General features: G+C 39.9%; 2 protein-coding genes across 2 annotated transcripts in view; one reads left to right on the forward strand and one right to left on the reverse strand.

Moving 5' to 3' along the window:
- The first annotated feature begins 469 nt into the window (after nt 1–469).
- LOC131327303 (protein EFFECTOR OF TRANSCRIPTION 2-like) overlaps nt 470–12,175 on the forward strand; it is a 38,128-nt gene continuing 26,422 nt past the window's right edge. The window contains exons 1-3 of the mRNA XM_058360401.1: nt 470–608; nt 1,584–1,943; nt 3,504–4,429. Coding sequence (XP_058216384.1) covers nt 513–608; nt 1,584–1,943; nt 3,504–4,421 — 1,374 coding nt within the window. The 5' untranslated portion in view covers nt 470–512 and the 3' untranslated portion in view covers nt 4,422–4,429. The remainder of the gene's footprint in view (nt 609–1,583; nt 1,944–3,503; nt 4,430–12,175) is intronic.
- The window catches only part of LOC131327304 (putative F-box protein At5g66830), a 29,267-nt gene continuing 27,559 nt past the window's right edge, over nt 10,468–12,175 (reverse strand). Inside the window, exon 2 of the mRNA XM_058360402.1 lies at nt 10,468–11,680. Coding sequence (XP_058216385.1) covers nt 10,573–11,652 — 1,080 coding nt within the window. The 5' untranslated portion in view covers nt 11,653–11,680 and the 3' untranslated portion in view covers nt 10,468–10,572. The remainder of the gene's footprint in view (nt 11,681–12,175) is intronic.

The raw sequence follows: 12,175 nt of genomic DNA on the forward strand, positions 1-12,175 counted from the left end.
CCGAGCCGCTCAATAATTTAAAAAAAAAACTGAGTGGGCCATGAGAGAAATAAGCTCAATCCGAGGTGTGTACGTGCTCGATCCGAGCCGTTCCAAAATCAGATGATCCGAGCCGTTCAAAAATAAAAGTTTGGAACGAGCACGTACACATATCGGATTGAGCTTATTTCTAACGTGGCCCACTCGGTTTTTTTTTAAAAAAAATTATTGAGCGGCTCGAATCATTCGTGCGGGGCCCGGAGTGGACTCCACACGCGGTCGGTGGCCGGTCACCGACTCTCCGGTCGGTGACTGTAGCACTGCTGTATTCAAAACACTTTTGGACAAATGAAATTGAGTGCTTTGGGAGGGGTGAAAATAAGCGGGAGGTGTAGACTCTTCGGGAAGGAAAAAAAACTGAGAGGACCCAGCTGGTATTACAGGGTTGTTAGTGGGGTCTAAACCGGTATTTTAAAAACTACGACCGGCTCTATTTTAAACGGCAATGCTTAACGGTCGTCGGTGATTTGCAAATGGGAGCAACAAGACAAGACTATGTCGTCTCCTCCAGATTGAAGAGAGAAGATTGCAAACGCACCAAACATGACTCTGTTTTCTCCGATTGGAAGGTCTTCTCTCTCTCTCTGTCTCTCTCTCTCTCTCTCTCTTCAGCTTTTTATCGAGTTTGAAACCTGAGGATGTGAGCCTATAGATCTGGGTTTTTTTTTCCCCCTTGGTTTACTTCAAGCATTTCCGTGGATGTATGAATCTCTGCTCAATTTACCCTACAAAAAAGTATGATTATGACTTATGACGCCCTCTTCAGAATACTCCAAAATTCCTGCCTTTTTTTTTTTTTTATGAGGTGTAATGCTGAGATGTTTAGTTAGCATACAAGTTCAAAAAAAAAAAAAAAAGTCTACCACGAAAATGAAGTTTTTTCTTGTTCCTTTTGTTTTTTTGAATTAAGGAAATTTGAGTAAGCATCCCATTTATCCTAGTTTTGGTTGGTTCAAAGAGAGATTTGGGTCATTCTTCCAGCTTTACGTTTTCTAGCATTTGTGAGAAATGATCTATTTGTCTTATTAAGTTTGTGAGCCCACAATCCTATGGGGACTGCTGGTCTCTTTGATTGATGAAAAATGACAGAGAGAAGTTTTGAAGGGTGGTTTTATAGGTAATTATGCGTAATTGTTGAGAAATGGACCAAATCAAGAATGCAAATTGAAAAGACAGATTTTGCAATGGTTTTCCTCAGAATTTCTAGTTGTGTAACTGAATATATCAACTGCGTATAGCATGAAGAGGGAGGGTACAGATTACATCAGTTGTGTAAAGCATGGTATTTGTGTCTTGATTTATATAACCAATTATTGAACCCTGATATAGTCAGCGAAATGCAATCGAAAATCGAATCAAGCTTCCCAAACCCATCAGTAATAACCAAAACGTAGGAAATTTCAGAGGGACTTGATTATGTCAATCTGGGTAACAAAAAGAAAACTTCTCTGTAACTATGAAGTAGTATGAATCCTAAGATACACATACTTTTTCTCATATAAAGTCCTTCACGCAGTACATGGTATGTATTTGCTTTTGTTCAGATTCTTGTTGGACCTTCTGATTGGGAAGACCACTCCCTGGGGAAGGAAGGAGCAGAGAGATACAGGGTTCACAACCTCCCTAATTGTTCTTCATGTTCAGGGCTTTATGAGCTCGGCATAGCTGTACCACACTCCAGCTCAAGCCGTGAGACTAGCAAGCTTGACCCAGACTGTATAATTCCGGTTTACCTTGGACAGGCTGAAAATGTAAGGACTAGGCTACAACGTTATGGCCGTGAAGGTGCTCATTTAGAGAATGGAAAACCAACTAGTGAGCTTAATTCTTCTACTCAACAAGGGCTTGGATTATTTTCGGATATATTTGCAAGAAGCTACTCAGTTGTATACAGATGGGCTCCTGTAAGTAAATTTTCCTTTTGGGGTTTCTAATTGCATGATCTTCCTTGGCTAATTAGGCTAATTGCACTTAATAGGCGATGCATTTGGCATAGTAGAATAGGTTTTGGTACCCCTTAGATCTAGGTACAGAAGTGTTTATAGAAGTTTGGCAACAGCCGCAACATGATAACATAGTTTGTTGGGATCAAAGACGATATGATGCGGTATCTTTCATAAGTTCATTGGTGTTGTTATGTCTGTATCAGATAAACTCTTCACTTTGTGCTCGTTTACACATTGTGATTGCTCCATGCATGCTAAGCTTCTGTGCAATTGTGCATGATTACAACTACTTGCCTCTTACGTAAAAGAGTAATGTTAAAATACTTGAACTTCATATAAACTGATGATGAGCACCATAATAGTGTCTGTGGAACAAGTTGTTCATCGTAACTCAGTATATGATGCGCAGATTCTTCCATGTTTCTAGGAAAAATTTGGGTTACGAGCTGGCTGAAGAGATCCTAGTTGACATTATGTAAGTGACTTCCGGTTTCGTTTCCCGAAACCAAGCATTCTATTTTACCTCCACCAAAAAGTAAGGATTTCTCTCTAAGCTGCCTTCCCGTTAACTTTCTCAAAGCAAGAAGTGCTAACCACAACAGAAGAAACCAAGACCTTAGCTTGCGCTTGCTCTTCCTACCTTTTGTTTTGTTAGCTGTTCTTAGGGTGATCAGATAGTTGGACAGTCCAGCGAGGGAGGGAAGGGGAACAAGAAGTTATGTGTAACAATTTGGGCTTGGAACCATGCCAATCATGAATCAAATAAAGTCAGTTAGGAATTAAAAAAAGAGATAAAGTAGAATATCCGTATATATAGAGAGAGCAGGAAAGGAAAAAAAGAAGAAGCAATGTTACGACTTTGAATATCAAAAGATATCAGCCAGTTTATTATCAAGAACAGAAAAATATGCATCAAGCAAGCTTCGATTTCCTAGTAGCAATCTAATGGGAAAGTTTGCTCCACCGTATGAAAGGAAGGATGGTAACAGACCCATCTGACCTAGCCATAGCTTTGCTAAAAGCAGTACTCCCAGGTAAGGACTGGGGGCAGGAAGAAGATTGGTGAGGGTAGCAAGTTGGGCTATACCACTTTGCCATTGCGGTTTCGCATTCATTTTTATCTTCATCTTTATCTGCTGCAAATGAGTCGTCAAATAAAAAGGTCGACAACATCTCATGTTAGGCAATGGCGTAGAAGATTGGGACATCCACTTGATCAGAGACTAGAGCAGAATCAGCAGATGGTGCATGCAGAAAATTTATTCGCAAACTAACTGACACATGAATGGATACAGTCACATAAAACTCACTTCGTTACCTTACCATTACATCTCATTGTACTACACATGCTTATTTATCTTTTCGTCCAAGTCAGCTTGCAGAATTTTCACCATTTATCTTTTCGCGTTTCCTTTTGTAACCATTTATAATGTGACGGAGATCCCCCCATAGTGTATGCCAGCTTGCAGAATTTTAACCATTTTTCTTTTCGTGTTCCCTCTTCTAAATGTTGAACAGATGAAGAATAAGAGCAATGCTGAAAAAACAGAAGCTCAGCTCCTTGACACATTTGATTATGCATGGAACAAAGGCAGTAATGGTGTTCGCCGCCCTAACGATATCCTCCAAAAACTTGATAGAAGCACTTCACCAAGTACCCGGTTTCCTGCAATTGTGAGGAAGCTTTTGACTTTCCAGGGGAAGAAAAAAGGTATCAAAATTGAAGCCTGCAAGCCGCTTATATTGGAAAAAGGATCCAACACATATTTTAATGAGGAGAACAACGATCTCTTCTCTCGAATTCTCAAAATAGGCAGATCACGGCCTAAACTTGTTCCAGTTAAATATGGTATCGATGAGGACCATGCTACTATATGTGGGGTGGCCTTAGGTCATGGATCTATTTGCAGAAGGATACCAGTTGAAGGAAGGAAAAGGTGTGCTGAGCACAAAGGGATGAAAGTCAACGCTTTGACCTCGAAGTTGATTATAGATGAGAAATCACCTATTGATGATGAATCAACTGTAGATTTTGGTGTTGATGCTACAAGTTTCTGCTATGACAAAGTGAAGCCTCAACCAGTTGCCGATAGTTTTCTAGTTGGCAACAATTCCTTTCTTATCTGTGGAATCACCTCGGACGATGGTACTCTGTGTAGAAAACCACCCATCCAAGGGAGAAAAAGATGTGACGAGCACAAAGGAAGAAAGATTACAAGGCCCCATAAACCCCATATAACCTGCTCTCCAGTTTTCTCAGAGAGTGCAGCTATGAACGAAACGGGCACTATTTGTGGGGTTGATTTTAAAAATGGAACCGTGTGCAGAAGGCAACCTGTTGTAGGAAGAAAGAGGTGCGAAGAACACAAAGGCATGAGGGTTACTGGATCCAAGTTTATGTCACCAGCAGCAGGAGATATACCCCTTGGTTTTTGAAGGGCCAGGTATCCTCTGTAGTGCCCTGAATATCAACTTATTTATTCGACTTTTTTTTCCCGGCAATCGTATTTATGTATTGAGTTTTCTCTTCGACATGGTTTATTTATTAACAATCTTCCAAGGGATGAGAGAATAAGGTGGCGTACTCGAGTTACCCGCCCCGCCCTTTATACCTACTTGCAGAGCCAACATACCTTAGTTGCATGAAATGGGAGTGGGAGTGGGAGTGGGAGTGGGAGTGGGAGCGGGAGAGCGGATAATCATAGAAGTGTGGAAGCGCTGTCGGGAGCATTTAGGAAAAATTATAAAAATTTTATATAGTTAAAGGTCAAAAAGAAAATATTATTCTTGAAGATGGCTAGAAGGTACAATTAAAAAATTGTATAGAGAAAAATAAATTCAACACATAAGATAAAATGAATTTTATTAAGGGAAATGTATAGAAATGGTCCTTTTAGTTTCACCCGAGTCTCATTTTTGTCCTCTAAGTATCAATTGCAACTCTTTTGACTTTCAAATTTGGTTTTCGTACCAAGTTAGTCTAATTGATTATGTCTATCAGCCAAACTGGATGGAAAAAATCAGATTGATGACAAACGTTATCAATTGGATCAACTTGGTACGAACTACAATGTCCAAACTGCCATCAATCTAATTTTTTTTTTGTCTAATTTGGCTGACAGAAGTTATCAATTGGATCAATTTGGTACGAAAACCAAACTTAAAAGTCAAAAAAGTTGTAATTGATACTTAGAGGACAAAAATGAGACTCGAATGAAACTAAGATGACCATTTTTATAAATTTTTCTTTTATTAATACAACAGAAGCAATGGACTTTTACACTTACCCATAAATCTACCGTTACCCTCTCCTTCCAAGAAAGTGTTTCGTACTTTTGTATAGCACCTCTTCAACGAAATCCAGCAGAGGGCATCTACCAATCACAGTTCGAATCATAAGTCTCTTATCCGCTTTTCAAGTGTAAGTTCCCGTATTGGTTAGAAACGAGTTCCCGTCGTCATTGTAATGAGTTTTCATCTCTGAAACGAGGAAACGCGTTTCCGTCTCCAAAACGTTGGTTTTTGAAAAGCACATACACCAGGCAACATACTATACTGTCATCATTTCACAACCTTAGTTTTTGAAAAGCACATACACCAGGCATTCAACATCTAGCCTCTAAGCTCTCTGTAACATCAAAAAACACACAACAAAATATATAACAGGATATTGATAAGTAAAACAGTAATTAAGACGGTAGTAAGGTTTACAAAAATTTATATAGCACCTAAATGAACTGATGTTCAGTTTTTCAGAAATCTCAAATGAATAGCAATGAACGAAACGGGTGTTGAGATTAATCACCCCATATTGATCCAAACTGTGTTTTTCCTACTAAGGTTGCCGAAATAACTGTGGGCATCCTTGCCAGGCGAATTAAGATTGCAACTAAACAAACAGTGACTCCCTTTCTTTTTAAACTTGGAGAGGAAGTGAACTTTCTCGACTGGAGTCCCCTCTGCAACTGATGAAAATTTAGCCCCGCAATTCGACAGAAACCAACTTTTTCCTCGAATCTCATCGTCGTCCAACGCTTCCCATGTTGCTTTCGAAATACTATACTTGTAAAAACTCCATGCTGCTTCCGTAAAACCATACCTGGAAAAACGGCCGTACGGAATCAACCCATTTGAAGAAACCTTTATGATCTCCTTGTTGCACTGTAGGAAATACGTATCCTTTTCTTCAGTTCCAAACGGATAAGTTTTACCCATGAAATGGTTAGTCATGGTGAAATCAATCGTGTTGAATCGAAGTACTGCCCGTCCATAGATGTCCATAAGATACAAACATTGTCTACGAAAAATACGTGCACGATACGGTGATAAAGTAATGCAGAGGGAATGGTGAAAATTTTCCAAGCATCGACACCCGGGTGGGCAATTGCGATATATCTGTAAGTAATAACAAGGGCTACACAATTGGGAGTACCCTCAAGCATGGAAATTGCTGACAACGAACTCCGAAAAGTAGAGGCCTTCTTGGCATCTGGAGTTTCACTCGAGTAAAGGGGTTTAGCAAGAACACCCGAGGGACTTGCTCGCAACAGTCGCTGCATGTCAATAAGAGCACCCAACCATTTTTTGAATTTAGGACAAAGGTCTTAGCAAATTCTGGAAGATCAACAGTGAATTTGGTTTTCGTCCATGGACTGGAAAACTCCCTCTCGCTTCCACGATGATCCTTAGACTTAGTGATCATCAGCCAAGGAAAATTACAATAAGACGTCGTTTCTTCTTTTGGGAAATTATGGAAGGCGTTCAGCCAGTGCTTACAAACAGCAGATAAGCGCAGACTATCGATAAATTGCAGACGTTCCATAATCATCCATATAAGAAGATTGGGAATACATGACCAAGTTTCTTCCATTGTGTCAACTCCAAGGTTTTCTCTGTGTCTACAACTGCAGCCATTTGGACCATAAACGCGGTGAAAAGTTAGTAATTGAAACAACATAGAATTTGATATGGAGCTAAATCGAGTTATACACATATAGGATTGAATTTCTTTAACCGGCCGAATCATGTATATCTTTCTATTCATCTTGAGTGTTTTATTTTTTCTCATTTTTGTCTATACAAATTAGTTATTTGATATAAGAATCAATATTACCTCGTGGTTTAGTGGCTCTTCACTTGTACCAACTTCTTGAAACCGTTGGTCAGTTTGGAGTCCGCTGGGATAAATTTTTTCGCACAAATTCAATAATTATTCGCTTTAAAACTAAGAATGCAAGGATCGAACTCGCGACCTTGCAATTACAAGACACGGTTTTTACCACCATACTAAATTAGCCCATTTGAAGAATAATTCACATACAGAATATTTAACATATTTCGTTATTTGGGACCATATTATTGAGCCAAAAAACTGGAGGTCCTAGGGAGGTCGCCCAGTGAGCCTATGCCCAGGGCCGACCCTGTTGGTGATGTATCATAATACACCATACAGATGGGGTAAGGTCTAGGAATTTTGTTCGTAGTTGTGTTTTGTCATTGCTCTACAAACAATGACACATTCCCAAAACAGTTAAACAAACGGAGAGAAACAAAAAGTGAAATAAAAATCAGAGTCGGATGTAATGGAAGACTAACCAGTATTGGATCTGGTTGCAGAGGGAGAGAGAGGCAGAGAGAGAGAGAGAGAGACTCCCTATTACTCCATATTTGCAATGGGAGAGTTGAGGACGTCAAGTTAAATCACTCTGAGAGAGAGAGAGAGAGAGAGAGAGAGAGAGAGAGAGGCGTTAACCCTAAAACGCAGCAGTCTTCCGTTTGTATAAGCTGAACTACCACTATAGGATATTTTTTGGGAACTCAATCCTGTTGTCATATTCGGTAATGGATGGCTTAGATTTCATCTCAGTCTAACAGATCTAAACCGTCCACCGAGATGAAATCTAAGCCATCCAGTGCTGAACATAGAGGGCTCCGAAGGGGACAACACCCATGTAAGCCACGACACAATATACTGTCACAAGATTGTGTACGACGCACCCTTGAGTGCATGAAACCCAATTTTTTTTGGTAGGATAAGTTGAAACAAGTCTAAATTTTGGCTTTACGTTCTTACTTCCTACTTCTAGACACTGTTCTTACAATTTTTAGTAGTTTTTCACGCTTTCACTCGTGTTTTTGTTCACGTTCATGCACGCCGATCATATGACGCACGCCGATCATATGACTTAATCCATGCCAGAGACCCGAAACGTCCGTAATTAAATTTTCCATCTTGCTTTACTTTTTTGTGCAATTCTTTGCAAGCGTCGTATTAATCAGAGGGCATATGTGAGACCTTCAACTGCAGCAAAATTAACACAACAGAAACGAGATTAGATGAGAGCAAAGACAGTTTCCCAAATAATTAATTAGGGGATGATTTGACCCTTTTTTTAAATAAAAAAAATGAGATTGCCTTATTTGCGGAGTAGCCATGAATAAAACATCCACAGAGGCGCGTGATCTGGGCCGTTCGTTCTGGCTTTGGACAGTACGGATTTAAATGAAACTTTTTCCCAGAAAACGAACGAAAAGTTTCATCTAAATCCGGTCCGTCCAAAGCCGGAACGGACGCACGTGATTCACCTCCGTAAACCCCTGTTCACGGAAGCTCCATTCCGTAAAAAATAGTGGTTAACAAAAACAAATAGCTAACCTAAAAGCTTGAGGTTGAGATTGGGAAGCATCCCAGTACAGCCAGGGATTCGTTGGGGAGAGCAAAAAATCCTCTAGCTCAAAGGAGGAGCACAAACTTGTAAGATTGAAATCATGTGAATCGAACGTCGCGATTTGTTTTCCATGATCCGGCTGACGATGGATGGAATCGGGCCGCTAGAATTGCCGCTCCAAGTGAAGTCAAACAGGATTGTCGAATGACGAAAATGACCTCACATGGAGGTATTGGGATGAAATGGGAGCCTCAGCGGCTTTTTTCTAATGGAATCATTGATATTTTTAAGTAGTAGGAATAGGAGAAGGATGAAAGATTAACGGTGACAGGAGTAGAATCATCGTGTATTTCCTGTTTCGGCAAGACAAAATCAAGTTTTTCACGCACAGAGCCACCCATTATTGTTGAATTAACAGGGTCAATCTGCTTTGCAACTCCTTCCGCCATCAACCATCGTGGATGGAATCGCTTCATTCAACAATGGAAAGCTTTGTACGTGAAAAAACTTGATTCCATCATGGCGAAATTGGAAATCCATGGTGATTCAACTCTTCTCGTCATTAATCTTCACACTTCTCCTATTCCTCACCTGGAAGAAAAGTCGCCGAGGCCCTCGTTTCCCCCCCAATACTTCCACGCGAGGACAATTTCTTCACTAAACAACCCTGTTTTGATTTCATATGGAGCGGTAATTCGAGCAGCGCAATTGTGTATTCATTGCCCCCGGATCATGTAGAACAACTGAAACGTTCTATACCTCTTAGGCCTTAGCAAGGTATTGATTCAAATTTAAGATGGTTGGGGGTTGGCCATGGCAGTGAAAACTCGATCTATGAGTACCAGAGGATCTTACAAACCACCTTTTAAAACTCGTTTGTAAATCTCAAAACTCACCAAGTCAGAAAGTTCTGCCCTCATCTTCCGGATCCCTTCAAAAATCCTCAAACGTCGCCGGTGAATTCCAACAAACCTTTCTCTGTGTGGTGTTAGACCATTTCTTTTCCTTTGAATTGGCAACAAATACATATGGTAGATCAGAAAATTTGCCCTCATTTTCCGGATGGTAGAGACCCCATTCCCTCTCTGGTGCATCACTTCGACTTGGGAGACTCACTTTTAGGTACGTTTGACCGTAAATAAACTCAAAGACTTTCCTAAATAAAACAGAGCGGTTTTTGTTAAAAATGTGGAGTCATATAAACGATAGCAACTTCTACTATGTTAGATCACTTTCTGTTAACTTTGTAGCCATAGCCATTTGATAATTTTATTTTTAAAGATACAGAGAATATTTTCCTGATGAATCTAAACCTCTCTACCCTCGCTTTTTAGGCAAAATATATAAATAAGAGCAATTTCTATAACCATTAGATCACTTTGTGCTAACTTTTTAGCCATCGGATCATTTATTTTTTAGTAAAAGATACATAGAATATCTCTATGTAAATATTGTCTTTTATGATCAAATAGAGAATTATATATATCAAAATGGTAACTGGTGCACGCTTTGTGGTGATTACATCTATCGCGTAGAGCGGATGGATAGAACGGATTATTTAGTTAAGTTCAGCTTATATACAGTGTTCTAAAACTCGGTATTCATTGCCGAGTACTCGGCGAGTACTCGCTCCAAGGTACCTGGCCGAAGGGACTAATCCCCTACTCGGTGGACATTACTCGCCGAGTACTCACTGACTAACGCTGAGTACTCGCTCCAAGGTGCCTGGCCGAGCGAGTACCGAGGTTCAGAACACTGATTATATATGTCACATTCGGGCATCCGCTAGTAATAACTAAAAACAGTACTGGTGACGGAAGTAAGGTTTATAAATTTCAGATGGCATCTAAATGAAATCTCATCACAACCTTGTCAAATGAACAGCAATGAACGAAAACAAATATGGGTGATGAGATATATCACTCCATATTGATCCAAACTGTGCTTTTCCTACTAAGATTGCCGAAATAACTGTGAGCATCCTTCCCAGGCGAATTAAGATCGCAACTAAACAAACAGTAACTTGCTCTCCTCGAGAACTTGGAGAGGAAGTGAACTCTCTCGACTGCAGTCCCCTCTGCAGCTGATGCAAATTTAGCCCCGCAATTCGACAGAAACCAACTTTTTCCTCGAATCTCATCATCGTCCAACGCTTCCCATGCTGCTTTCGAAAAGCTGTACTTATAAAAAGCCCATGCTGCATCCGCAAAAGAATTCATGGAAAAATGGCCGTAAGGCATCAAGCGGCCAGTTGAAGTTGCTGAACAAACCCTTATGATCTCCTTGTTGCATTGTAGGAAGTACGAACCCATTCCTTCAATTCCAAACTGATTAAATTTCCTTCCCTTGAAACCGTTAGTCATGGTGAAATCAATCGTGTTGAAACGAAGTACCCATTCATGGTTGGAAATAAGATACAAATAACGGTCTACAAAAAACACAGGTTGAAAAAACATAGGTTGACCAATTTCTAAGGGAATGGTGAAAAATTTCCAAGCATTGTCACCCGGGTGGGCAATTGCGAGACAAAGATCAACAAGGGCTACACAATTGGGAGTACCCTCAAGCATGGAAATTCCTGATGGCATGTATGCACTGAATAATCGAGGCAACCTTGGCATCTCGAGTTTCACTCGAGTAAAGGGGTTTAGCAAGAACACCCGAGGGACTTGCTTACAACAGTGACATGTCAATAGGAGCACCCAACCATTTTTTGACTGTATGACAATGGTCTTGGCAAATTCTGGAAGATCAACAGTGAATTTGGTTTTAGTCCATGGACTGAAAAACTCCCTCTCGCTTCCACGATGATCCTTAGTGATCATCAGCCACGGAAAATTAGAACAAGACATTGTTGGGATTTGTTCTTTTGGGAAATTATGGAAGGCGTTCAGCCAATGCTTACAAACGGCAGATAAGTGCAGATTGTCGATAAATTGCAAACGTTTCATAATCATCCATATAAGAAGAGTGGGAATACATGACCAAGTTTCTTCCATTGTGTCAACTCCAAGATTTTCTGTGTGTCTACAACAGTAGCCATTTGGATCATAACCGCAGCGAAAAGTTAGTAATACTGTAATTGAAACAGCATAGAATTCGATATGAAGCTAATAAGAGAACAAGATAAATAAAATTCTTTTTGCTGTTGCAAAAAAATAAGAGAATAAGATGCTCAAATCGAGTTATACACATAGGATTGAATTTCTTTGACCGGCCGAATCATGTATATCTTTCTATTCTTCATAACTCGTAAGTGTTCTGTTTTCCTCAGTATATTTGTTTCGTGATGTATCATAAATCATAATGCACATATGTAAGCTCTAAAGGCCGCTCGTTTTTGGTTAATTGACACTTTCATGATCAAAACTCACATTGATATATATTATTTTTAATCGAGTTGAAAGTTTATTTTATTCATTTCTAGAGCATTTGTACTATAGGTTGTGGAATGGAGTCTCACATGGGTGTGTTAATTTTTTAGTGTGGCAGTTGTTAGTCAAGTGAAAGAAGAGGATCAAC

This window comes from Rhododendron vialii, chromosome 5a (genome assembly GCF_030253575.1).
Source record: "Rhododendron vialii isolate Sample 1 chromosome 5a, ASM3025357v1".
In the NCBI taxonomy this organism is placed as follows: domain Eukaryota; kingdom Viridiplantae; phylum Streptophyta; class Magnoliopsida; order Ericales; family Ericaceae; genus Rhododendron; species Rhododendron vialii.